Source organism: Podarcis melisellensis (genome assembly GCF_964234715.1).
Source record: "Podarcis melisellensis genome assembly, chromosome: 14".
NCBI lineage: Eukaryota > Metazoa > Chordata > Lepidosauria > Squamata > Lacertidae > Podarcis > Podarcis melisellensis.
The window spans coordinates 33,034,091-33,056,880 of record NC_138546.1 but is presented as its reverse complement, the minus strand read 5'-3'; the positions used below and the strand labels follow the sequence as shown (position 1 = coordinate 33,056,880).

The following is a 22,790-nucleotide window of genomic DNA, read 5'->3' as shown; positions in this document are numbered from 1 at the left end:
GTGAATGCAGAGTAAACAGCTCAAAGTGGCACAAGCAAGCCAGTCAAGACTAGCCACATGCTGTACATGGGTCCCTCACCACCATCCCAGAAAATATCCCCAGGTGATCTGAAAGGAAGAAACTCCCAGGTTCAATTCGCAGCATCTCCACATAGTGATGAGAAGCTCCTGTCTGAAATTCCAGAGAGCCACTGACCGCCGGTGTGGGCAATGCTGAGTGAGCTATATGGAATGGCAGTCTGATTCTGCGCAAGGCAGCTTCTGCCTGTGCTCCTGTGAAATGGGCTTAAATGCGCAAGTCGGAAAAACTGTCCAGTTTTCCTCTCCATAGCAGCCTTCCCTAACCTGGTAGCCCAAAACATGTGTGGCGTACAACTCCCACTATCCTTGGCTACTGGCCATACTGGCTGGGTGCTGTAGTTCATCTGGAGGGCAGCAGGTTGGGCAAGGCTGAAAGAAATATAATTTGGCCTCTTCTCTTAAGCTGTACAAAAGCAGGGTCACAGAGTGGGAGGCATGCAGATCAAATGAGGAACAACCTGCTACAGACCTATTCAAGGAAACTGGAGTTCCCTTCTGGCAGGAAACGGCCCCCTTATGTCCTCACTACGACACGACAGTCATTCCATTGACTCATGTCACTTCTGCCGATAACTGACTGGGCCACACTCAGACCATACATGGGAGCCGCTGAGAGTTGTTAGGAAACCCATATATTCCCCTCACAGAGGTACAATTCCCAGAGTTCCCTGTGATTATCAACTCCTGTAGCTCTGGGAAGGGAATAGGAGTCTCCTAACAACTCTCAGGGCCCTTAACAAACTACAGTTCCCAGAAGCCTTTGGGGGGAAGCCTTTACTGTTCAAAGTACCGTAGTATCATAGTGCTTTAAAGATATGGTGTGAATGTGGCCTGGATGGGCTACTCAGCTCACTGTAGATATCATACAGATGGTATTAAACTCTTAATGAGAGAGGGGGGAGAAGAATCTTGTTTACCTGGCGGTTAAGACTTCTAATTGCCCCTTGTTCTAGTTCCAGCTCCTCTTCAGTGAGTGAGACTAGAGAACCACGTTCGTCATTTGCCAGGGGGCTTTGCCGGAGATCTTTGGTGTTCAGAGTTGCCGTTTCGAGGCTGGAGGGTGGCTTCTTAGTACCGTCACCCTCCCCAGCAAGGCCTTCTAAGCTGTAACTAAAGAGAGAGAAAACAGATCTCAAGCTTCTGCAGATTCTCGGTGGATCAACATACAAGCTCACTGCATATCTGAGAGGAAGCTTCCAATCAAAAATAGGTTTTAAAATCAGGGGTCGCCAACTTTTTGGGAGCTAGTGGGCACATTTGGAATTTTGAGGAAGTGCTGTGGGCACCACTCATAAAATGGCTGCCATTGAGGCATGGCGTAACACCAAACAACTGCCACATCTAAGTGAGCCGAAGAAGATAAAAGCAGGACCACAAAATGGTTCAACCATGCTCCCCCCACCCCCTAAACTAATATGGCGGAGAAGGGGAGGCATATATATCAGCTCCCTGCAGACACCACTACATTGGCGACCCCTGCTTTAAATGATTCGGTTGCAAGCACACTCATATATATCTCATCTCCTTGGTTAGTTAATGTGATCTACTGTTAGTGCAGTTAGCAGCAGAGACATAGGGAATAGGGCTTTGTTGGGTAGCTCAAACCCTGAACAGGAGCACGTCACACTGAAATGATTTCCCCAAGGTGAAAGATGCTGAAAAGGATGACCAGCTTGAAAAGCTATTTTGCAATGGTATTTCGTTGGTTTTATGACTATGCTATATACATGCTTGTCAAACTTTTTGAGAATTTTTTTTAGATGTGATTTCCTAGCAGCCACTGACAGCCTTATCCTCCATGAATTTGTCTAGCCCTCTTTTTAAGCCATCCATGATGGTAGCCATCACTACATCTTGTGACAATGAATTCCCTATTTTTAAATATGCACTGTGTGAAGAAGTTCTTCCTTTTGTCAGTCCCGAATATTCCAATGCTCAGATTCAATTGATGGCCCTGAGTTCCAGTACCAAACACACCAACATACCCCTTCTTCAAGTTAGCATGGAGTGAAGGAATGGGTTCCTCCTGTCCCGGAGCAACACAGACCCAATCGGTGAACTCCAATAAGGCTACAGGAGGAGGCCACCACAAATTCTGGCTTGCCAAACTTTGAGCATGTGCTCAAAGGCTTCAAAAGGAAGCAAACCAGACAGAGATTGAACAATACTTAAGACAGCAGACACATAGCAATGCCACAAGGCTACAAACACCACACCAGAAGCCGACATCTTGGGGTTTGCAAGCTCCCTTTACTGCTGCAGAACATTTATGTATACTCTACCTTCTGCCATTCAAATCAGCACCCATGGTGGTGCACTGGACATCAGAGGGACACCAGCTCAAACTGAGGACACCAAAAGGCAAAAGAGAGAGCAAGAAGGCAGCCATTACAGGGTGGTCAGAGAGGCAGGTGCTAACAAATCCTGCTATCCATTAAAACGAAAACAGCTCTTTTAAACCAAAGCACCTGATGCTCATTTGTTAATGAGGGAGAGTAGTAGATTGGCAGGCATGCCTCAGTTTTGCAGTAGTGATGTCAGCAAGAGCTGCTTTTCCCACTGTTAACTTTGCATGGATCAGTTTGTGAATGGCTGGACATGTGTTCAGCACATACTCTGCCACAAAGAAGTCCCTTTCTTCTGATCCTAACATGTGAGAGGGTCTGAGCGAAGGAGGTGGTCTCTCCTTAGAGAGTTAGAACTTGGGTGGGTTAAGTTCTGGCCCACAGTGCCCCAGAAAAAGCTATGTCTATGTAATTAACTAAAACCTAGACTAGCTATTGCGTGAGCTGCTCTGATGTCACAGAAAATCCAGAAACACTGCAGCTCCTAGGGAAGTTTCAGTCCACAGAATATTGACCAGGAGTAGGGGGTGTTAGTGAGAGAAAGAGAACAGCCAATTTGGGACAGCCCCAATGGAAAGGATATGGCTGAGAAAAATAGGGGTAGGAGTGAGTTTAGGAGACAAGAGAGTTTAACAGATAAGGCGCCCAGAAGACAGGGTAATTGAGAATCATGGAACCTTGGGAAATAATGAATGGAGGAGGTGGAGTTCTGAATGGATAGATAATTCATGAAGGTGATTAATGGAACATTCACATGAGAGGGAGGGTTGAGAAAGAACATCACCCAGGATTAGGGATAGCAGGAACTGTGTTTTATTGGCACTGAACAGAATAGAAAGGCAGAAAAAAACCTATGAAAACTATGGAACTGTGGGCCAAAAAAGCCTATGTAGGGGACCAGGAAGAAGCGGGGTGTGCCTGAATACTGAAACAGTTCAGTTACCAGTATGTTTGGGCTGCAGACCTTTATTTAAAAGTATGCCTAAACTCCCAAACGTTTTAAAACCTCTAAGTGGTGCACACTGTGTACAATATACAAATACCTATTACAACAAAAATACAGCCTAAAAATCAATGAATCAGAATAAAAACATAAAAGCATATAAAAGCATTCAAACAGATTCAGGCATCTAAAACACAGTCCAATCTTATGGGTCAGGGAAAGTCTCATCAAGGCACTTGAAGCAACTTTTGTATGCGTTATTAACGTAATCGTGCACTAAATGCTTTGAGACTGACATTTCCCCTTTTCTTTCTTTAATGGGTCTTACACAGTATACCATGGCTGGAGTCTTCCTCTTTCAGCATTTAAAGCTCAACAAAATGTTAAACAGTGGGCGTAATAATAATAATAATATAATAATAATAGACGATAAATTTTCTAAGCCACCTTCTGCCAAATTTGTAGAAACATGTTTTGCAAAAATCACCACTCAAGCATGGGATGCCCTATTAATTCTGGCAGGATTAGGCTTGCTGAGGTTTTTTTGGTATGGAAATCTACAAATCTGCCTCAAGCAGCGTGCTTAAATTTAAATTAGAGGGTGGAGGAAAAATTCGTTGAACACAGAACGTAACAAAAAACGGAGCAGGAACAGACTTATATGCCCCCAGCTTTCAAGGGAGTTAGACTGTTTTTGTTTTGCTCTTAAAGGAAAGGGATAAAGAAAAGAAAATCAGCCAGATCATGGGTACTGAATATTTTGTAAATCGGTTTCATTTCCTTCATATCTGCCTATTCTGAAAAATCTAGGGACAGTTTTGCAAACAATTAATTATATTTAACTGAACTGTTTATATTTTGAGTACTGCCACCTAGTCAAAAAGTTGTGCAGATAGTAGCTCAGTTTACATGGAATGGGCTTTATCCAATACTGCAGCTCTGCTCATGCAAGAAGCTTCTGTGCATGCGATCAAGCTTCCTCTTCTCTCTCCTCCACTAAATTGCAGAGAAGATATGGGGGCGTGGGCGGGGAGGAGACGGAGTGGAAGTCCTGTTGTGCGAGTGGAAGTTCCCTCATGCAGCATGGGATACAACCCAATGTTTCCACTCCTCTAAACCACCACTTGGGAGGAGTGGGAACGAGTCTTGTGTTTGCACACTCCCTCCTCCTCTCATACATTCAGTCAATTAGTTACTTCCTGGCTTGGCAAACCATTGTTTCCTGTTACAGTCAAATAGCCAAATTACAGCTTGCACTACCCCACCCTCAAAATCAAACCTAGAAAGTAGCTCCAAACCATGATTTGCAATTCCTAGACATAGGGGAGAGGAGGTGGGAGGGTGGAGTTAAGCAAGCACAAGGCTTATTCCTCCTCAGAAACACTGTGTGTCAACTGATCCATTTTATTAGCCAACGTGGTACATAATGAAGGACATGCAATGGGGTGGGGGCAGGATCCTGCACATTTACAAAAAGAACCCAACCCCTCAAACTACGCTCTGTTCCTGCAACCTCAAACAGCAAATCCTGCCATCCAAGGAAAGTAGTCCAGGAACATTTTGCACTCTCTCAAACTTGAGGGGCAAAGATGCTAACAAGCTGGCCAGTTGTGTTGGGATAAACGAAGAGATGTTGGCATAAAAGCAGGAAGTTAGTAGCCATTCAAATGCAACATGGTTAGTCAGCATCAGAGTGTGGTGCTGTACCTTCTCCTATGGGTGGGAGGCTTCCTTACACCATCCCCCAGCACTCGCATTGAACTGAAAATGAATCATGGACAATGGTCAGTCAGCAATGACAAAGGTGCAATATGAACAAATGAGAAATCCCCCAGACTGGGACTGGCCGGGGAAGTACTGGGTAAAAGAATATGGAACAAGAGGTGGAGAAAGGCAACATGTAAATGAGGGCATGTTTTATAAAGCTCCAGCAACGTACCCAGAGAGCAGTAAGAAAGTCACCTTGGGTCTAAATCAACAGACTCAAAAGGTGAAGCAGGACCAGTTCCACTTGTGAACGAAGGTGCAGGAGTGTTGTACGCTTGGATACATCTACACCAGGCATAGGGAGCCTGAGGCCCAGGGGTCTCCAAGCCTCCAAGCCCTTGGGCTCTCCCAGGCCCCCTGCCCTCCCCTTCCTGACTAAACCCCAAACTAGTTTTGTTTTGTGCTCTCTGCTTTTGCAGGTTGGAAAGTATCCTTGACCTCAGATAGTGCTTGCCTCAATGGAAGATAAGAGAGGGATACAGAAACTAGCAACAATTTGCATTTCTTGCTTTTCCTGTTTCAGCCTCTGGCCCTGCCCACTGGCTGGCATGTGGCCCCCAGAAGGCTGACGCTAGGGGAATGCGGCCCTCGGGCAGATAGAGGTTTCCCATCCCTGTTCTACACACATGGGGAAAGCAGCATGTCAGGCTGAAGGTTCAGTCTAACCTGACATGCTATTTTTCTATGTGCATGGAGTTCTCACCATCACATGATCATAGGAATGAGTCAGAAGGAGTACAATCTAGGGCAGATTTTGTTCTTTATTCTGCTTATTGTATTTACTGACAGTCTGTTGATTTAAATCGGGGTGGACCCAAGCAATCTTAATGGCCCCCAAAGTCATCTCAGAATTATATGCATGGATTTCAATTTAATAATCATAATCATAATAATAATATATTTGGGGGGATAGATGCACAAACTTCAGTCTGCACTCACTTTTAAATTTAGCTTTGGCGTGCAGCCCATGGAGGGTTTGCAGTGAAGCAATATGGCTCTCAGATTAGAAAAAAATTACACCTCCCCTGCTTTAAATGCACAGCTATGATGTCAGATGACCCCCCCAACTACCTGCCAAATGCCTTCCTTAATCTTGAAGCCTGAAGTGTTACCTGCTTTGTACCTGTAAGCTCATCAGCCACTCCCCCCCCCCACCCGCAGTGCATGAAGGTGAGTCGTAATGAGGCAATAATATGAGTCACAAGAATGACTTTGTCCTAAGAATCCTACTAGAATATAATCACACCGTTGATTGTACACAATCTGACTTTCTAGTATTCTGTCAATTTTCTTCAGCTATCCTGTTTTTAACATACACAAACAACCTGAAATTAAAGGTTTTCGGCTGCCCCATAGTAACAGACAACAGGAAAAAAGACAGCTTCACTTCAATCTGTAAAACCTAAAGTAACATCTGGGGTTGGGTTTTATGGCAAAGAGCGAAGTAACTATCTGATTGCTTCTCTTCATGCCATGAGACGTGCAGCCCTGTGCCCTGGACTGAAACGATGCAGTCCAGCAACACACTTCTACCAAGCAGACAATCAGAGGAGGGATCAAGCAATCTGCTCCTCTTAGCAAGCTGTTGCATTTCTACGTGGGTTGCCAAGAAGGGCTTTCCTTCCTCTGTGGCTAGGATACAAGAGCCACCTTTCCCCCCCTCCAATCCATTGACTCACCTGTGTGAAACTTAAGACACAAGGCAGCTTTAATCCTTTCTGTGGCTTGCTGCGACCCAAGCGCATTCGTTCCAAAACCAAGGACTCGTGCTTGCACTTGTGGGACGCATATTTTGACCTCTCAAATTGAAACAGAAAGTTTTGCTCTGGGACTGCACGAATACACGTGACACTTCATCGTTGGTGAGTGCAACTTTCGTTTTCTTGAGCGCTTAGGAGAAAAGTGGGCAGAATCTGTGACCATCACCATTGGAGAAGTTCAGAAAGCAGTGCAAAGCGTCTGTCTGATTTCCGAGCTTCTCCGTGGCTCAGTGCAGCAGGGAAGAGATAGCCACAGATGCCTCCAGACTGTGGAAAGAGGCATGTTCTATCATTCAGAGTGCGTCCAAAGTTTAGCCAGACATGACAGACAAAACCCCTGGTCTGTGGCATGTGTAATTTTGTCTGGCTTCTAAAGCTGGCCCCAATTTTTGCCCCCATATTCTACTATGCTGTATGTATTTATGCTAACAACATTTTTGTTGTTGTATCGTAATCAGTTTTGTCAGTAACAAAAATACCCAGCCAGTATTTCTACAAATGAGAGGTGGAAATACTACTGATTTGTCTCAATACAGCTTCATGGGTAGATAATTTCTAGCTGATGAACACTGTGTGTCAGCTAACTGAATTTACTCACTGGAATCCATAAAATTATATTTTATGTTCAAAGGTCAAAATAATGTTGAGGTTTTTTTAAATGTAAAAATCCAACCCACAGGTACAAAGAAGGACTTATTGTGATTGACTGTCACAGATTTCCCCCCTAGAACTCAAGCAATATTCACAGTGGTGCTTTTGCTGACCTTAAAACTCTTCTTACTGCAGCCTTGTATTTAAGAACTAGACAGGCAAGAAAGTGAGGAGGCTGGCAAGGGAGGGACCAATCCTTCCATTCCTCCTCCACTATCCCACTTGGTTTCTGTGCTTGCTGCAGAGGAAGTAAAGCATATTCCCTCCACATCCAGCACAGCAGCTACACAGGCCGGAGTGGGGAGACAGATCACCCCTGTGCCTCTTTCACTAGTTTGCTTGGTAGAAGGCTATTTTTAACACTGCTTTGAGAAATTGGTTCTCATGCTGGCTGCAGAAAAAGGAGATCCCATTCTTCCACATGGAAATATCAGCTACTGTTCCCTTAGCTGGTTAGTAAAAGAGTAATAATAATAATAAATATTGGGTTGTATTCAACTAAGTCCTCCTCAGAGTAAGACCGTTGGGTGGTATTCCATGGACCTGAGCTAGTCCTGTCTGGATCTAGTCTGAGTAAAACTTCACTGAATACCGCCCAACAATTGCAGGCTAATAACTTTTATGGCCTTACTGCCCTCTCCCACCCCAAAATAAAGATCACAAGGCTGAAGTTGCCACAGCTATGGATCACTGGGTGCCCACATCCTTTACTCACCTTCGATGGTTCATCTCGGCCTCGTTGCTGCCATTCTTCCCAGGGCCCCAACTATGCCGGCGGAAAGGAGACAGCGGCCTCATGGAGCTCTTCAGGGCAGAGGCAGGAGGGGGCACTTCCGTGATGCTGTCCAGCTCTTCGTCCAGCTCCCCGGAGACGCCAGCTTCACCATCTTGGCCCTCGGCATTTGTTGCCATGTTGAAGCAGCTGCCATCCAGGCTGTACCGATCCTTGGGCCTGCTGAAGCCTAGCGCCTGAGGGAGGGAGATGTCACTCCCAAGGGACGAGTTCCTTTCTAGGGACAGCGTATCGTCGGCAGAGAAACTAGAACTTGTGCTATCGCCCGCCGACTGCTCCTCTTCGGGCTGCTGTGAAGCAGGGGTGGGAGCAGAGGAGGACAAAGACAAAACAAGCAGAAACTGTATTAATCTATTTAAAATTATTTGCTGATAATCAAGGCTGCAGGCAATGTTTACACAGACCTACATGGCACAGTAAGATAATGAGTTATTTGAAACATATCCACAGTTATAAAAGTCTTAAAACTACAACCAAATCCATCAAACACCAGCTGAAGGTTGCTGAACATCTTGCAGCCTTTACAGAAACAAAGAAGAGAGGACCTTCTTTTAGAAAAGAAGACCTGTTCCAAAAGTTGAAGCCCACTGCAGTAAAACCCCGGCTTCTCACAGCCACAGTGAAGAAGGTGAAGGCGAACCCTGCTAGATCAGGTTGAAGGCCCATTTAGTCCAGCAGCCTGTTCTCACACTGAGTAGCTAGCTAGATGCTTACGAGGTGCTCACAAGCAGAAGATGAACACAGTGACATTCTCCTGGCCTAGGATTTCCAGCAACTGGAATGTAGACACATAATGCCTCTGGCACTGGAGGTGACATTAGAATTTTAGGAATTCTAGGTGCCAAAATCCCAAGGGAGCAGAAAAGACGATTTATGTATGTGACCACAGCTGCACAGAGATGGAAAGAAGATAAAATCCCTACCAGAGAAGAATGGCAGATCAAGTTGATGGATTATGCTGAAATGGCTAAAATGACCGGGAATCAGAAATCAGCAAAATTTTAATAAGGAATGGGGGAAATTTATAATTTATCTTAAAAACCATTGTAAACAGTTGAAATCGTTAGTAGGCAGTGGCGTAGCATGGGGGGTGCAGGGGGGCCGGCCGCACCGGGCACAACATCTGGGGGGTAGGGTTAGGGAGCGCAAATCCACGGGTTGGGGGGCGCAAATCCACGGGTTGGGGAGTGCAAATTACTTGCCTTGCCCCGGGTGCTGACAACCCACGCTACGCCACTGTTAGTAGGATTGGAATATCACTTGTAGTTTAATGGTGAATTTTGGATACAATGGAGAGGTAAAAGGTTTGGATTATTATAAAATATGCAGGAGGAAATGATTAACAATAGAACCCACAAAGGGGAGGAGGGAAGTCCAGAAAATTCTCTGGACTCTTGTATTTATGTTGTATGTTGGATATGTGACTGTAAAATTTTAATCTGAAAACCAAATAAATAAATTTATATTTTTAAAAAGACATTGGAGGTGGATCTCATCTCCTCCAGGAGCCCGTATAAACCCCTAAGAAAGCCTTCTCTACATCTCACGGGAAAGAATTCCATAGTTAAACTATGTGCTTTCCATGCTGGCACTGTTCATATTGGAGGGCCACAGCTCAGTGGTAGAGCATCTGCTTGCATGCAGAGCTGGGTGTCATTCAATGTACACAATACTGAGCTAGATGGACCTATGGTGTAAGGGTCTTCCCTGACCAGTGATAGGTTGTTGACTGGGGCTGATGGGAGCTGGAGTGCAAGAACATCTGGACAGGTGACAGGTTTTGCATTCCTAGCCTACTATCCATTTGCAAGAGACTGTCAACAACGCCTCAAGGAAAGCTGCAGATTAACAACAAACATGCCTAGATGCTCCTATTTCTCATTATAAAAGCAAATAAAAATAAAAATCTAGCTGCCCTGTGGTCCTCCAGAGCTCATTCACATTAAAGATAAATGAATGTGTGTTAGAGGGCTGGAACCAATATTAGTTCTACTAAGAATAAAATATATGATTCTATGAGTATCTTAGGTCCATTAACTACAAAGGGTCTACATTGGGTAGACATTCAATTTAAAGATTTTAAAGGTTTTTAAAGATTTCACAGCCAAGTTCTGAGATTAGTATTTGGCAGATGTTGTTGGCTTTCTTTCTCTTTTTCCGAATCTTTTTTGAAGTATGACATGGGGTATAACTGTAGCTAGACTTCTAGTCATGTGTTTTAAAGATTATTATTTTTTGACCATGTAACTTCCATTATATTTTTAAACATCATACTACTAATATTGCCCCTTTTTGTCTACAACTCCTAAAGGAGTTCTTAACTCTGAAACACTGAGTGTCAGAGCTTCCTCCTGCTTAGTTAACCTCGGCCCCAAATTAAATTTAGAAAGATGAGGCAGCAGAGATAGCTAGGAAGGGTGATCTCACTGGGAACCAGCTCTCCTGGAGGGGATTTACAAAACCCTTGCCCGTTATTTACAAGACAACGTAAAGAAGAAGTGCCTCCCACATCCTCCTTACATAACTGTGACTTTGCACAGAGATGTTAATTTGACAGAAATCCCCTTGAGCATATTTTATGCATAAACTGAACATAGATACCACATGCAGCATAAGACTGCGGCTTCAACACATCACATGGTGGGATGGATCACAAGCCTTACATGAATATTGTTGCAAGAGGTTGTTTTTGAATCCAGGAATTTTTCCATCGCGATAAAATCAAGAAGATGCCACTTAGATTACAATTAGATTACAATTAACATGGTGCAGTGTTTACAGTGTTCACAAGGACCAAGGAGACCAAGGTTCAAGTCCTGACTTGGCACTGGGTGACATTGGGCCAGTCAACTATTTCAACAAAACCTTGCCGGGTTCTTATGAGCATGAAATTGGGGAGGGGTGAGAGAAGAGCCACACATGCCACCTTTAATCTCAGTGGAGGAAAGATGGGAAACAAAATGTAACAAATAATAATACTGTATTGCATCCTCACCAACTCTGAGCTAATATCCTATGAAACTTCATAGATTTGCTTCAAGATTTGCTAAAAGGTAAAGTAAAGGACCCCTGACAGTTAAGTCCAGTCACAGACAACTCTGGGGTTGTGGCGCTCATCTCGCTTTACAGGCCAAGGGAGCTGGCATTTGTCCACATACAGTTTTTCCGGGTCATGTGGCCAGCATGACTAAGCCGCTTCTGGTGCAACAGAACACCGAAACCAAAGCAGCGCACGGAAACACCATTTACCTTCCTGCTGGAGTGGTACCTCTTTATCTACTTGCACTGGCGTGCCTTCGAACTGCTAGGTTGGCAGAAGCTGGGATCGAGCAATGGGAGCTCACCCCATCGGGGGGATTCAAACTGCCGACCTTCTGATTGGCAAGCCCAAGAGGCTCAGTGGTTTAGACCACAGCCCCACCAGTGTTCCGACCTCCTGAAATGTCTTACTGCCTTTCATTTTAAGAACACAAGAACAGCCTGCTAGGTCAAGACCAGTGGCCCATGTAGTCCAGCATCCTGTTTTCTCGGTAGCCTACCAGATGCCTGTGGGAAGTCTGCAAGCTGGACATGAGCACAACAGCACTGCACACATGGCGGTTTCATGCAAGGATCATCTGCATTCAGATGAAGGGATGGCTGCAGTTGGGTTGGAGAGCTTGGAAGGTGGAGTTAAGTTCAGGAGGAGTTTGACAAATGCTAGAATTAGAGTATCATTGTGATCTACTGAGCGACCTTGCTTAGGAGGCGTACACCCTCTCACCAGACACAGGTTGACAGGTGAACCTGAGAGCCAAGGGCATCCCGGGCATCAAGGCCTAGAATCCTTTTTTAGGCCTCTGCCAAACTCCAGGACAGTCTGCAGGTGGGGTGAGGCAGGAGATGTGCCGCAAGCATGGACCTCCACAGAGCAAGAACCAAAATACACGTCCGTGGTCAGATTGAGAAAGAGACAAAGAGGGCCGAGGCAATCAGTACTCAATGACCACAAAGTTGCTCAGACTGAGATGTTGATTTGGATGCGAGGGCTTCATAAGATCAGTGGGGTTCCTGTTCCCTTTGCGTCAGCTGCTCATGTCTGGGGAAAGTATCGGCAGATCATATTCCAGCTAAAACTGCAGCCTGTTTTTATTATTATTATTATTATTTATATACTACTTAATTGTAAGAGGGTGGAAAAAAGACCTCTAAGCAGTTCACAATAAATGTTAGAATTATCAGTAAAAACAATTAAAACCAGTAATTAAAAAATTATCTAAAACAGTTAAAATCAGAACTAGACTTAAAGAGATATTAAAATGTAACAACCTAGAGACTGCTCCTTATCCAGATAATTTGGTGGTCCCTCCTCAGTAGGAGACATGTGATGTAGGATCCTGGAAAAGGACCTTTTCAGTGGCAGTTCTTTATGTGTGGAATTCTCTAAAGAGATGAATCTGGCCCCATTTCTCTATAGTTTTAGGTGGTTAGTTAAGATACATCTTTTCCAGCAGGCATTTGGAGGAGAAGGAGAAGGAGAAGGAGAAGACCTGGTTGCTGCTGCCGCTATCAAAAACTTGTTTAATGACTCGTAGTGCTCTTGTGTTCGAATCTTGCTTGTGGGTTTCCCAGAAGCATATGGGTGGCCATTGTGAGAGCATGATGCTGGACTAAGATGGGATACTGGCCTGATCCAGCAGGCTCTTCTTATCTTGCTGTTTTCAAAGCACTATGTCAATGTATGTATTTCATTTGCCTTTGATGAACCTCCCTGTGGCTTGTGCAAAGGATGGAATGAAAACAATCTGAAGAAGCATTTCATGCCTGGGGTGCAGTTCTCTGCCCCGCTCTCCCCCAATTTAATACGCTTCACTCTTGGGTAGGCGTTTCTTCAGGCACCTTCCAAAACAAAAAGCAGACGCATTCTCACTGCAACTGTGAGATACTGCTTGCTAATACTGCTTCCAGGCACCCTCTCCTTTGCTCAGTTGCAGTCAGGGCTCAGGGAAGCATATGACGCTTCCTGGGAATTCTCTTGGAATGGCTTCTGTCACATCCTTGGTTACCCTCTTGGGATGATGTCACTGTGCATCATCTACTTGCAGAGGGAGAAGGAATGAATGCATCATACAGTTTCCCTGCTCTCACAGGCAATAACTGAGAGGACAGCAATGTGGTTTCCCCGAACAAACTTTGGCCAGCTCCAATTGCAGCCCCAATAACAGAGCATTTATGCACCCCGGCACACAATCTGAGGATCCACCGACAGAGGTAATGCAATAATAGGTGCTCTGCCAGCACTTCCAAGAACACTCTCATCTGGTTTCAATACTGCGCTCCAAATATTCTACTTATAAACAACTTCCTTTTCAATTCTTTGGTGCTACATTACACAGATGCACGTTAAAAAACAAAAGTCTCTCACAGAGAACAAGAAAGAATAGAAAACCATTGCAGCAACTATTAGGAGATTTTTTGTGTATGGGGAGGGAAATCTGAATTGCATTAGTGGTAGTTGATTCCCCCCCTCCCCCACCCCCCTGGCCAGAAACCAAAGCCAGAATTTTGCAGATGAAAATTACAATTCATCTCTATGCCTCACCCTTTCCTCCGGCACTCCCTGGGTTGTGCACACAGCTGAAGGAGTTGGAAAGTCATTTCTCAACTCCACGTCCAGAACTTTTAGTCTGCTGGCCGGACGCCCTGTGGCTCTTGTCAATGCTCATCAAAGCACCACCGAGCACGACACCTATTTCGGCAAGGACTTGCACGCTTTATAGTTTCAACATAGCAAAGTTTCTAACTTGTACGAAGGACTCTGAAAAGAAATTAGGTCTTGGAACGCTAAGGTCACTGGACGTTCAAGGGTCTGCTGGGGAAAGTGACTGGGGCGGGGTGGGAGAGAGGGAGGGAGGGAGGCTTTAACAGAGACGACTGCAGGAAATGACATTAGCGAGCGTGATTCACTCAGATGGGAGAATGTCGCAATGTCTGCCCATAGCACTGAGTGATCATTCTGAGAAAGGATAATGAAGAATAAATCCATTGTGCATAAACAATGGGACCCAGCCCAGGCCATTGCACTGGTGTTGCTGAGTGCGTATCATATCGTCAGATCTCCCCAAGATACTTACTACAGGGCATTTCACAGGGACTAATAATCTCTTAATAAACATCTGTGATAACAGGATGCTAGACTAGGTGGGCCATTGGCCTGATCCAGCAGGGCTCTTCTTGTGTTAAAGAGTTTCATTTAGGTGCATCTATGCAGCACCAAAAAAGCAATAATCAAACATGACCAAGACTCAAGCCTTACCTTCCCGAAGTCCACCTCGTCCATCCCATCTCCTGAGAGAGGAAAGAGGTCAGATTCACTCTCAGATCTTCTTTTAAGTACGTCTTGCGTTGAGGTACAATCGCCACTTAGTCCATCTTCTAGGAAATTATCACTTTCTGGGGTGGGGAAAATGAAGGGGGTGGGGAATGTATGGCAGTTTGAGATTGCTCACCAAACTAATGCAAGTGTCATTCAAGAGCTACAGTAGTATAAATATGAACCAAAATATGAATTACCATTGAACTATGGTTCTTCTCCCCCATTCCAATGAATAATAAAAAAGCTTAACATTTCTATAGCATCTTCTGGAGTTCAAAGTGCCTCACAATCAAGGGTTATTAAATCAATAACCCTTGCAATAACCCGGTAAGGTAGGCCAATGTTCTTCCATGCTAAGAAAAAGAAGTAAATTCTGCACCCAGGAAATCCCAGTTCTGCATTAAGAAAAGCTAAAATTCTGACTGCAGCATGTATTCCTTTCTGCAGATTTGCATGATTTCTCATATTCAGCCCATTTCTGAACATTGTCATTCTGCATACTTTAGGCTGCAGTCCAATAGCTCTGAGGAAGATCAGGTCTTCCCTCTCTGAGGGGAACAGAGCAATGACATCAGAGGAGGAAATCCAATGGCAGATCCTGCTTCCCTGCCACTACCTGATCCACTGATGTGCTGGCCCCAGCCACCAAAGCTGGAGTTCAAACACTGGTGGGGCCCAAAAATGGGTGCACCAGGGGAGGACACAAGGCCATCTGGGTCCCAACATGCCCCTAAACTGGGGAGAAATACAGGCAAGTTCAGGAATTCAGCCAAGTCTCTTCCTCTTATTTCCCTTCCATTGTTCCCACTGGGAAAGTTGTTTTTTTTCTTTTTAAACAAAGCTGCAAAAATAACAGAGTTGAACCTTTCTCCGTCTTCACTTGAACCCAGCAATGCACTGAATATGCTGGTCAAGCTACCTTTAACCTCCCCCCCCCTTTTTTAAATGAAGTCTTTCACAGGCAGGGGCTGAGCACAACGCATGCTACTAAAGCCAAACCCAATAGGAATCATATCCATCCGGACTTCTTGTTTCCATGGATTCTACCCACATCTTTCAAGTACAGTGGTACCTCTAGTTATGAACTTAATTCGTTCCGGAGGTCCGTTCTTAACTTGAAACCGTTCTTAACCTGAGGTACTACTTCCGGGTTAGCGGAGTCTGTAACCCAAAGTGTTTGTATCCCGGGGGGTGTTTGTAACCCGAGGTACAACTGTACAGTGGTGCCTCGCAAGACGAAATTAATTCGTTCCGCAAGTCTCTTCGTCTTGCGAGTTTTTCGTCTTGCGATGCACGGTTTTCCATAGGAATGCATTGAAAATCAATTAATGCGTTCCTATGGAAACCGCCTTCCCCCAACCTCTTCTGGCGGGCGGCATTTTAAAATCGCCCGGGACAGCGGAGGACTTCTCCGCTGTCCGGGGCGATTTAAAAGCCCCTGGGAAGGCAGGCAGGGGGGACAAAGACTTTTGCCCCCCGCCCGCCTTCGGAAGAGGTCCAGGACCTCTTCCCAAGGCGGGCGGGGGGCAAAAGTCTTTGCCCCCCCTGCCTGCCTTCAAAAGCCGTCCGGGATAGCGGGAAGCGCTTCCCTGCTATCCCGGACCGCTTTTAAAATGCTGGCGGTGGGGAGCAAAGCCTTTCGCCCCCGCCGGCCTTCCTGGACCTCTTCTGAAGTCCGGAGGGGGGAAAAGGCTTTGCTCCCCACCGCCAGCATTTAAAAAAAGGTCCCCGAGATTTCCCTATGGGCTTTCGTCTTGCGATGCAAGCCCATAGGGAAAATCGTCTAGCGAAGCGTCGCAAAAACCGAAAAACCCTTTCGTCTTGCGGGTTTTTCGTCTTGCGAGGCATTCGTCTTGCGGGGCACCACTGTATATCTTCCCAGCCATAATGACCTGAGCTTCCCAGAACTGCATACAGTGGTACCTCGGGTTACATGCGCTTCAGGTTACATACGTTTTAGGTTACAGACTCTGCTAACCCAGAAATAGTGCTTCAGGTTAAGAACTTTGCTTCAGGATAAGAACAGAAATTGTGCTTCTGCAGCGTGGCGGCAGCAGGAGGCCCCATTAGTTAAAGTGGTGCTTCAGGTTAAGAACGGACCTCCGGAACGAATTAAGTACTTAACCCGAGGTACCACTGTATTCTTGTAGAATCACGGCATAGACACATCCCTGCCATTAAACGACACCAGCATTACTGCTCCCATGTTGCAGACTGTGGCTGCAATGCAGCTAGGCCTCCTTACAGCTTGAAAAGCAATTCTTTGGCTATGCAAAGAGTCAACTCACATTCTGGGATTCGGCAAACCCACCACCCTCAATGCAATAGGCCTATTTCACGCACCAGAAAAACTCTGCTGTGGGAGATGAGTGCCAGGAGTGGAAATACTGGCATTCCACAGAGGAGCTTCCACACCGCGGAGGGAATAGCTCTTTTATTTTATCAGGTGCAGTTTCTTTCCCTGCACCTTCTCCACTTTCAACCCAACCTTGGCAAGTCTGCATTTCTTTTCCATTGTAAGTGGGAAAGGAAAAAGTTGGGATATGTATGGGTTGGGGCGGGGGGGAGAGAGAGACTGAGAGAGGCAGGGGTGGGAGAGAAGACGTAACAAACTGCAAGCCAGCATTCCCACCAAATCCAGCTGGCAATTTAACAGACCATGTCCCACCACATTCCAGACGGAAAAACAAGCCGGCTCCGCAAGAAAGCTCAGATGGAAAATTGAAAAGGACGTTCCAGGCTGGCCACTGGGCACATACCTTGTCCAAAGAAGTTAATCAACTCACGTGCTGAGAAAAGGTACAGCTAGGTCAGCAAGAGGGCATGAGGAAGGTATGAAAGAAAGCGCATCTGCCCCCCATAGTAGAAGTAGTACTAGTAGTAGTAATAGTACTACTAGTAGTAGTAGTAGTATTACTAGTAGCAGTAATAATAATAATATTAATAGTAGTAGTAGTGGTGGTGGTAGTAATAATAATAATAATGGGAACTGTAGCTTACCCCTCACACAAGCCACAATTTCCATCACTCTTAACAATCTACACTTCCCAGAATTTGGGGAGGGGGAGCAAAAGTGTTTCAGGTGTGATTTAAATGTGTATGCAGCCTCTCACCCCTCTTTAACTCTCAAAGCGTTTGTCAAAATCACTTTACTATTCTAATACAGTCGTACCTTGGTTCTCGAACGCCTTGTGACTCAAACATTTTGGCTCCCAAACGCCGCAAACCCAGAAGTGAGTGTTCAGGTTTGCAAATGTTTTTTTTGAAGCCGAATGCCCAATGCAGCTTCTGACTGAGTGCAGGAAGCTCCTGCAGCCAATTGGAAGACGCACCTTGGTTTTCGAACGTTTTTGGAAGTTGAATGGACTTCCAGAACGGATTCCGTTCAAGAACCAAGGTACAACTGTAGTGGGATCATATTGACTCAAGTTTTGTCACTGTGTTTTTTTAAAGACGTGTATAAAATGGGGTGAATTTGACAATGGCCTGAGTACAGGCACAATGCAAAACCATGGTTCCCTGCTATGAGAATGATGGGGAATCTGAGGTCCTCCAGATGTTGTTGGACCACAACTTCCATCATTCCTGACCATTGGGCCATGACAGCTGGGCTGAGAGGAGCCCAGCAACATCTGTCAAGCCCCAGGCTCCTTGTGTGAACAAACCATAGCAAATCTTAGTGTATCGCAGGTGGTGACAGGAAGCTTTTCCTTCCAATTTTAAAAGCACACCACAGTTCCCTGTTACATCCAAACATGGGAAAAGTGGTTTTTTTAAATAAATAAAACCAGGATCAGAAACAGTGGTGTGTGATCCTAGCTTCTTCTCACTAACAAGAGTTTAAAAAACTTAAGTTAAGATGTAACAGGGAACTGTGGCTTGCTGAAAATGAGAAGCAACAGTTTCCCATCTACTTCTCTGGTGCATGGAAAGAGAGGGGGGGAATGTGCGAGTCAATGGTTTGGTAGGGTGTTATTTGTGTAGTATAAAACCACGACTTCTGATTGCCTCCAAAATGGTCTACCGATTCCAAATTAATGTAAAAATATGAACATGTATTAAGGATTATTTTCAGAAGAGCGTTGGAGATGGGGAATGGAACTATAGTACTGGATGGCATCTAGGGCTGTAATAACCCCATATATCTTTGTTGTGCTTTTCCTCCTATAACTCTAGAACTCCTGCAAATGTGATTTTAAAAACACACACCCAGAGAATGAATTGTTGAAACCTCTTTATGATGGATGATGGAGTTAAAATAACATAATTACTGGCATGAAAGGATGTCTTTCATCAAATCTGGGCAAGTTAGACCCCAAATACCTTGGAAATGCAACTTGCTATTTCCTTACAATCGTTTAAAAATTGGGGCCCGAGTGACCACAATGCCCTTTTACTGAAAGCCTCAAACCATACACACATGCCAGGCTTGAAACACCAAAGGGCAATTAAAGCCTCTACTATGGAAGAACAAAGGGAGTTATGAAGCAGCACAGGTTTCAAGGAAATTGCTTTTCTCCCACTAGAGTTAGTTATGACCAGAAATGTGTAGAAGGAATCAGAAACAAAGAAGTGTTGAGAAATGGGTGGGGGGGGGGGAGAGAATAATTTGTCCTATGTGCGCTGAGAAAGTTGCTTTGGAAGTGTACCATGTCTTCTCAGGTAAAGCCTGTTTATTGTGGGGTTTTTTATTGCCTTTGCTTTAAGTGTATGCCTGTGTGTTGTGCAATCTGAGTCCGTTTCCACCTCTACTGATGGCTTGATAAGCCCCTACCAATGAAAACACCATCACAACAAAGCTGGAAGGATGACAAGTTCCTAACACACGTGCCACGGGCTTCCTGAGCACGAGCGATTTAGGGCTTGCATCCGTCAACATCCATCACTTGCACATCTCACAGCAAAATGACATTGGGGACCTTTCCAATGTAGGGACTGGCAGAGGCTCCCTGGTCTAAAAACGCAGCAAGAATAAGGTGGTTCAAGGCCAGGGAGGGGAGAGCACATGGCTGTACCTCAAACAGCATTTGGGGAAATCTAGTGTCACTTTTATACATTTTCCACCGTATTTTAGTACAAGTCTTTACAAGGTGGCTCACAATCAAAGAACTCGCTTGTTTTTAAATACTCTTCTATGTTCAAAACTTCCTGCAACAGGAAACCAGCATAGCAAACAAAGGACTAAGCAAGAACCTCTACCATTGCTGTGCTAGTTCTCTGTCTGTAGAGAGGTATCCTCTCTCCTCCCCTTTAAAATAAATAAATAAAAGGAAGCATTTAAAAATGTAAGGCCCTGGATAACCTGTGGCCGAATCACCTGAGAGAAGACCGTCTCCCATCCAAGTTGGTTGGAATCTCAGGATCTCTTGGTTGTTCTACCAACTGCACAGCTACATCTTGCAGTGACCAGGAGGTGGGTCTTTTCTGCTGTGATGCTCCACCTTCGGAATCAGCCCCCGTTCCAAAGGTAAGACAAGCATCGTCCATGTCAAAGTTTCAGCACCTTTTAAAGATCCACCTGGTCACCCGAGCATCTGCTGATGCGTTTTGTTATTACTACATCATCTTGTATGGCATAAGAGGACATGGGATTTGCCCATTGGGGTGCAGCTTGTATTAAGACTGTGTCTTTCCACAAGACAGGACTGTTCCGCATACAGAAAAGGTTCTACCATCTTGCCCACAAGTATAGCAGCCAGGAGGTTATGCAGCCACCAGAGGGCATATTTAATATAAACTCAGTTTGCAGGGAGATTATATGATGCTGGCTGCTTCTTCAGCATTTATTCCGATCTGCATGCAGGGAGGTTACATGACGTTAAGTCAAGCAATTGTGATCCTTTGTGTTCGAATGCAATTTCCCATCACTTTCCTTACAGCAAAAAGCCCAATTTGGGGAGAGGGGAGTGAGTTAGTTGCACACAAGCATTAAATCTCATTGCACAGTTTGAGTGTTAGTGTAAGATGCATGGAGGGTCACAGGTTCATCACCCCTGGTCTACACTGACTGGCAGGAGTCAGGACTGCTGGGTTCCAGACAGGGTCTTTGGTCCTCTCCAATTCTTCCTGGAGATGCCAAGGATTGAACCTAGGACCTTCTGCACGCAAGGCATGTGCTCTACTACTGAGCTATGGCCCTTTCCAGGGCCTTTTAAAGTTTAGAACTTGCCCTGAATCCTGCCTGGAAGCCAACCTTGCCCAATCTAGGCTAGCAAAGAGTTCCAGAGAACTCAAATGCTTTGTGCAGCCTCTCACCCAGAGAAGCCAGCTCAATAACGACAGCTTGCCTTTCTGATTTTATATCTCAAAGACCAAAGAATTCATCTTACCTGCAGAACGACATGGATGCTTTGGCTCCAACAGTGACGGATCCTGAGCAGTTTCAACAGGACTCCAGCTTTCACGGTTAATCTAACAGAAAGCAAGAGAGGTGAAAAATTAACGGGGATATTTTCAAGTTGCCTCGATACTCAGGCCAATGGCATCAGGCTAAACAGATCCACTGGTGCCTGGATAAGAGGGAATAGTCTAAGGCTATGCATTCCTAGAGTGCTGACTTCAGACACACAAACACACAGACACATGCATAACTCCGCAAGTAACTGTTTGAAATTCCCTCTCTTTTTAAAGAAAGTGGTTATGTAAACTGCTTTTATCAAAATATATGATACCTTGTTGGTGGTTGGTTGGTTTTTAAGAAAACTATTTGGAAAAACAATTTAAGACACAAATATAAGATGGGCTATCAACTCCCTGATTATCCATGTAAGAAAATATACAAATGGAATTTAGCAACAACACCACATGTAAATATTGATACAAGTTTCAATAAGATGCCATTATCAAGTAGTATTCGGTACCCAAAAGATTTCAGAGAATATATAAATTTACCCGACTTCGTTTATACTGCAGACAGTGAACACAAGGACAGTGCAAGTTCTTATTATGGAAAAAGTTTGAAGGAAACTGCTTGACTATATAAAGTATATTGTTTGGGTTCTCCTTGCTAAGACTTAACCCCCTTCTTATGCACCCTGAGAGAAGGAGGCTAAAACTCAAAGCCTTCGAGTCAAGCCTAGAGACTGTGTGAAACTAAGTCTCTTCTATTCTCTTGATCGCCAACCCAAGATGAAAGGTGGTGAACCTAAGAGAGATAGCAGCAGACTTGGGAGAATCAAATGCTTTATTTATTTATTTAGAGAGAAATGGAGGAGGGGAGAATGCGACAGCCGAATGAAGACATAGTGAGTGTTGGACTAGAATCAGAAGCCTGGGGTTCAAATCCTCACTCTGAGTGACCTCAGGCCAGCCACAATCTTTCAGCCTAACCCAAAAGGTTGTTGTGAGGATAAAACACAGAGAGAAAAGAACTAGGTAAACCACCTTGAGCTCCTTGGAGAAAAGCTGGAACATAAATGCAGTAGTAGTAATAGTAGTAGTAGTAGTAAAAATAAATATAAATATAATCTCACTGGGAATGGAATACTGACCAGCTGTTGGGACAGAAAAGAAGTACAAAACCTGAACATGAGCGCTTCATGCTGCAACGTTTTGTTGTAGGTCCCACTTATAAACATGTAAACATATACAAACCTGACATGTGCAGAGTTGGGTGGTTGGTCCATAGAGCTCAGTACTGCCTACTATTACTCGTTACAGCTCTTCAAGGTTTTCCATCACTTGCTATCAAAGAGTTCCTTTTTAAATTGGAGATGACAAGAACTGAACTCAGGACTTCATACATTTAAAGTATGCCTTCCATCACTGAGCTATGGCCCCCTCTCCCAGGTCACCTCAGTACACGTCACACATTTTTTGACGCTGGAAAACCTCCCTAAATACAAGTGTTTTTGCAAGATTCACCCTTGCTGATATAGCTATAAAATCAAACTAGATTCACTGGGGGCGGGGGGAGATTATTTTTAGCATTCATTTCCTTTTAAAACCCTCGGGTCTGCATTTCCTTTAATCATGTTTTAATTTAGCCTCCAGCGTGCAAAGGACACACTTTATTTTCCTGTTTTGATAAAAAGAGCTTCTGATCCCTGTACAATATCAAGCCCACGTCCGTATTTTGGGGGGAAAGAAAAGTAGT

General features: G+C 44.7%; 1 protein-coding gene across 5 annotated transcripts in view; it reads right to left on the bottom strand.

The window, feature by feature from the left end:
- AKAP13 (A-kinase anchoring protein 13) overlaps positions 1-22,790 on the bottom strand; it is a 247,688-nt gene that overhangs the window by 53,406 nt on the left and 171,492 nt on the right. For 2 of the 5 annotated variants that reach the window (XM_081888328.1, XM_081888332.1), the window contains exons 10-15: positions 21,025-21,106; positions 14,636-14,772; positions 8,263-8,630; positions 5,077-5,130; positions 2,364-2,426; positions 999-1,191 (exon numbers count right to left, since the gene is read on the bottom strand). In XM_081888328.1, the coding sequence (XP_081744454.1) occupies positions 999-1,191; positions 2,364-2,426; positions 5,077-5,130; positions 8,263-8,630; positions 14,636-14,772; positions 21,025-21,106 (897 nt within the window). The remainder of the gene's footprint in view (positions 1-998; positions 1,192-2,363; positions 2,427-5,076; positions 5,131-8,262; positions 8,631-14,635; positions 14,773-21,024; positions 21,107-22,790) is intronic. The other 3 variants (XM_081888329.1, XM_081888330.1, XM_081888331.1) reach the window with 3 other exon arrangements.